This window comes from Arachis duranensis, chromosome 1 (assembly GCF_000817695.3).
Source record: "Arachis duranensis cultivar V14167 chromosome 1, aradu.V14167.gnm2.J7QH, whole genome shotgun sequence".
Classification (NCBI taxonomy): Eukaryota; Viridiplantae; Streptophyta; class Magnoliopsida; order Fabales; family Fabaceae; genus Arachis; species Arachis duranensis.
Window position 1 is genome coordinate 42,326,100 of NC_029772.3, and position 5,051 is coordinate 42,331,150.

The window sequence follows — 5,051 nt, forward strand, 5'->3', positions numbered from 1 at the left end:
TATATTTGAATTTAAATTTAAAATTATAAACATAATACTTTAACTAAAAATTATAATTAGATTTTTTTAAATAAATACACATTAAAAATTAATAACTAACTTAATTGTATCAACAATAATTCAAAGAAAAAATTTATAACTTTATGACATTAAATATTAAATTAAAAATTATCAGAATATTAACGGTGAGAATCAAATTAAAAATAAAATCACAAGTAATAACCAAATAACTTCAATTTATATTTAAAAAAAATTCTAAATTCCAAACATAAAAATCGAAAAGAACCAAAAAAAAATAACAACTCAAGAAAAGACAATGTTTCCACCAAAACAAATATATGCTTGGCATTATTCTATTAGATAGACTCTAAAAGAGATTCCAAAACATGTGCATCTAAATTCTCAAGTTTCTTTCTCAATCTTGATCTTCTTGCAAGTTGAGGTATCTCCTTCCACCTTCGAATCTTTCGACTCCGAGGATAGTCACTTAGTTGGTGTAATAGCACTTTCCAACAATTCAGATTCATCATTGGCCGCAACTTCAATGGAGAATTCAAGCAACAAATTCTGTACAAAAAAATCACGATAAATAATATAATAAGTACCAATAAAAATATCTTCACTAATGCTTTTAGAAATAAATATTGGTTAGATCTTACCAATAGGAGTGGATCAAGTATCTCTACACAGCTCTCTTCCAAAACTTGTTTTGCCTCCTTGTCAAAGACTACATAACATGCACAGTCAGAATCATCAGTGACACCAAGCTTTATTCGATACCTGCTTAAAAAAGAAAATAATACAAGAAAAAGTTAAATATAGACTTATTTAATATTTAATCCAATGTAAATAGACTTTAATTTAAATAAATAAATAAATAACCTTGGAGTCATGGATAAAAGGATATTAGTAGAAAACTCGCGTCTTCATCGAATCAAACCATCTCAATTGAGTATGGCAATGGAGAATTTCCGTAACTTGATAGTGTCCATAACCATATCACTCGTATACGTACACATAAATTGTCGATTGTAGGATTGATGTCAGCAATTTTGTGAATATCAGCCATTTGAATAAGTAGGGAGATTTTGGATATATGTAAAGAAAGGGATTGATGTACTTTAAATTGCGGTGCTTTACATCTCTCATAACTTATCCTTTTATAGTTGCATCATAACTAAATTTTTTAAAATTTGGTTGACTTTAATTTAAAATTTAAAAAACAACAAACTAAGTTAAACAACCCAAATTTAAAATTTAAAAATAACAACTTAAATAAATAATAATTTAAAAATTCTAATTAAATTTCTTTAAAAGAATTTATGTAGCTGCAATTTAAAAAAATCAACAAAATTTTAAAAAATTATGCTAAAAAGAATTAACAAATTTTTTAAAAATAGTGTTAAAATATAAAAAAGAACAATCTAAATAAAATCTAAATAAAATTTAAAGAATAACAACTTAAATAAAATAATTTAAAATTTAAAAAATAACAACCTAAATAAAATAATCCAAACAAATAAAACAATTTAAAATTTAAAAAATAACAACCTAAGTAAAATAACTCAAATTTAAAATTTGAAAATAACAACATGAGCAAATAATAATTTATAATTTATAAATATAAATCTAAAAATTTCTAGTGACGACACGTAAACAAATAAACTCCCAGACTCAACGTATGAGTGCCACGTCAACAAATGAGCTTCTCATTTGTATTACTATAAAGATAAAGATAACTAATCATCTATGACCAATGTGTAACTAGCGCAGTCAAATTAGGAAGTTGCTGCGATAGCACTAACATCTCAATCACCAATGTGCCTAATAAAGAAAATTTTGAGATTAAGTTTCTCAATGACAAGATATGTGAGTTCCTAATTTTGGTAATCAAAAAGCCTTCTTTTTGACATCAAGGTAAAAATTCCTGAAACAGCTTGTGTCACACATAGACTTTTGGTCGTTAAATGCGGAGAACAAAGATGACTCATCAGCTTTTCTAGGGCATGGAATTGTTATCCTATTGAAAGAAAATGATAAGTAAAACATGCCAATATGGAATCAAAAAACAAAAGCTATACCTAACCGTACATAGACCAAAACAAAATCCATGTACGTAGGCATTAAGCATTTTTCATCCTTAAATAGCATGCATACAAACATTTTTCTTTCCGGGCTAATTTAATGTTAGTTATGTTTAGCATATTCCTATATCTACATATGATTCTCGTTTGAAGTACGAAATAATATTAATTATGAGATAGATATATGTATTCATGTAATGAAAATGAGTAAAGATCCACATGTTTATATTAATTTGGTTATAAGGCATTTCTGCTTTTCGTTGTAAAGGTGAGACAGCTCTTTAATTATTTTTTTTAGGAAGTTAAAAATTACTAATTAACCATAGAATAATAATAAAAAATTATGCCTAGTTATTGATAGCTAGGTATAGCATAATGGTAGATAATAATTGAAAAATTATAAAAAGTTAATTTTTAGTTAATTAATATTAACTTTATAATATTTATTTTTGGAGAATTTATAATTTAAAATTTAAGATAAAAAATATTTTTAAAAAATTAACGAATATTAATCGAAAAAGATTGACTCAACGCATAATAATTTATTATCAGATACACTAGAACATTAATAACAATTCCAAAGGAGCTAGTACTAAATAGCATAATTAAAAGGTTAATAATAACAAGGTCTACTACGAACAACAGGCATGAAACAATTCCAAAAGAGCTAGTACTAACTAGCTTAGTCCTTGGTTATCAACTTATCAACATAAACCATCATCATCATCATCATTATCAGCTACAATAATAGGTGCATACATATATAACCTAAAGGAATCAAAGTTCCGCCAATGAACTTGAAAGGGTTACGTTGATGATGGATTCCATCGGAGAATTTTCACTTTCGCATTTACTTAAAAGAGAAAAGTCACATCATAGTGCTATAGCTAGCTGAATCAGTAGGGTGAAACACCAACATTAGCCGAAGCATAAAACCCAGCATCTTTCATCAGAACCTCTTCTCCTTCCTGAAACAAACAAAACAAAATATTAATAGGCACGTTGACAATAAAATACACATAAAACTGTTCAACTATTCTAAATCAATCATTATAAGTGTATAAAAAAAATTAATTATCGGTATAAAAAAATATATATACATTAAAATTGATAACTAATTTAGTTTAATAATAATTTTTTGTGTGTATATAATAATTTTTTATTTTAAATTACAATATTGGAAGTATGGGTTAAGAAAATAAAAAGTATATGGTCCGATCGAACAAGACTAATATAGTTATTACTTAATTTTGGATTGATTTCCTCAACAATTTACTTGTGCATATTAATAGATAGAATGTGATAATAGATGCACAAAATATATATATACAAGTAAGGGATTGCATGATAAGGTACCTGCTGGCGCACGTTTGTCTTCTTCACAGTCTGATCAGGCATGAGACCAAAGTGAATGTGTGGGAAGTGGGCCCACTGACACACAAAGCGCGTCACATATTAAAAGGAGTCCAAAATGAACTAGAAAACCGGATATATACAGAATCTACTTGATTGTTCAACTTGAACATAATAATTCTTATGCCACATTTTTAGCACATTATCTTTTCGAAGGGGAAAACATATATAAAATGTAATAGTTATTTGTATGGAAACATCTTTAAATATTATAAATCGTTAAATAGTTTGATATCTTTAATTGAATATATTTTATAATTTATAATGTTATTTCACATACAAATACATTCTGAAAATAACCATTAGAAAATCATCATAAAATGTATTTGTTTATTAAATATTAGCTGAAAGTATTTTCTAGCCTTTTTTCCATATACATATGTTGTTCTACTTTTATATAGAGATACTACTTTAAAGTGTTCTTTCAAAACTACTATAATTCTAAATTAAAGGAAGCTAGGTAAAAGAAACAATGCTGATTTTTAAGTAAAGCATAGGAGAGGAAAACACTATAGATTGAATGACACGTTGCATGCAAAAATTTAGGGCATTAGAAAAACTATATGATAGACAATATATAGAAACCCTAATAAAGGCTACTAAGGAAATACACTAGGGCTAACAACTAACATTTAATAATTATTTATATTGATTAATATATAGTATTGATTTTTGTATTTTTGTATTTTTTTTTTTTGAAATGTGGAAAAATGAAGCATACATTCTTGGCAGCTGCACTGAAGGCCTCTCTGTGGGTTATATCAGGATTGACAGACTTAATGCGTTGGATCTCGTCCCTGCAGATCGATATATACATACATACATATTCAGATTCAGATTTGATTTAACTTTATAACGAAACTATGATGCAGACATAAATATATAATATATATGAAAAAGATATTTCTTTTATCCGAAAATAAGTATCGTTTTTAAATGTATTTTGGACTCATATATATATGAAAAATGGTATTTATTTTTGGCTAAAAAGGAGTAATAGAAGAAGAGAAAGGGTTATTCATGGATATATACTCACTTAATGAAGCGGTTGTAAGCGGATGGGACTCTCTGTCTCTTCTCAGGAGCTGGGAGAGAAACATGCATGGCATTCACAATCATGTCAAAATTAAATCACTTCAATAATTCCTTTTGACTTTTAGTTTTAAAGTTTATAATTAATTCAATCTTTTCTCTGGCATCACCATTATGGACTATATGCATTCTCTTCTGCATTATTAGTGTTACAAGTTTCAAGCAACTATAATTCCGGGGGAGAATGAATAAAGAAGCATGATAAAATCTGAACTATCATATATCTTTCTCTCTCTCTCTCTCTCTCTCAACCACTCAACTCTTTTCCCATACTACTACTCTAATTATATAAGAGGCCAAAATAACCCTTTTTTAAGTAAAAAAAGAAACCTTTATCTCTGTCGGTGCTTGGTATTAATCTAATCAATTGTAAGGGGAAAAATGAACATTCTTACTGTTTTCTAATTATATAAAATAATCAGTCAACATTTATAAATGGTAGCTAATAAAGAACCAAGGAGG

The 5,051-nt window shown here is 27.2% G+C and overlaps 1 protein-coding gene across 1 annotated transcript in view; it reads right to left on the minus strand.

Moving 5' to 3' along the window:
- Positions 1–2,614: 2,614 nt before the first annotated feature.
- LOC107487120 (protein YABBY 4) overlaps positions 2,615–5,051 on the minus strand; it is a gene marked incomplete in the record, with an annotated part of 3,676 nt that continues 1,239 nt past the window's right edge. The window contains 4 exon segments of the mRNA XM_016107717.3: positions 2,615–3,052; positions 3,441–3,515; positions 4,219–4,294; positions 4,534–4,582. Of these exon segments, the coding sequence (XP_015963203.1) occupies positions 2,981–3,052; positions 3,441–3,515; positions 4,219–4,294; positions 4,534–4,582 (272 nt within the window).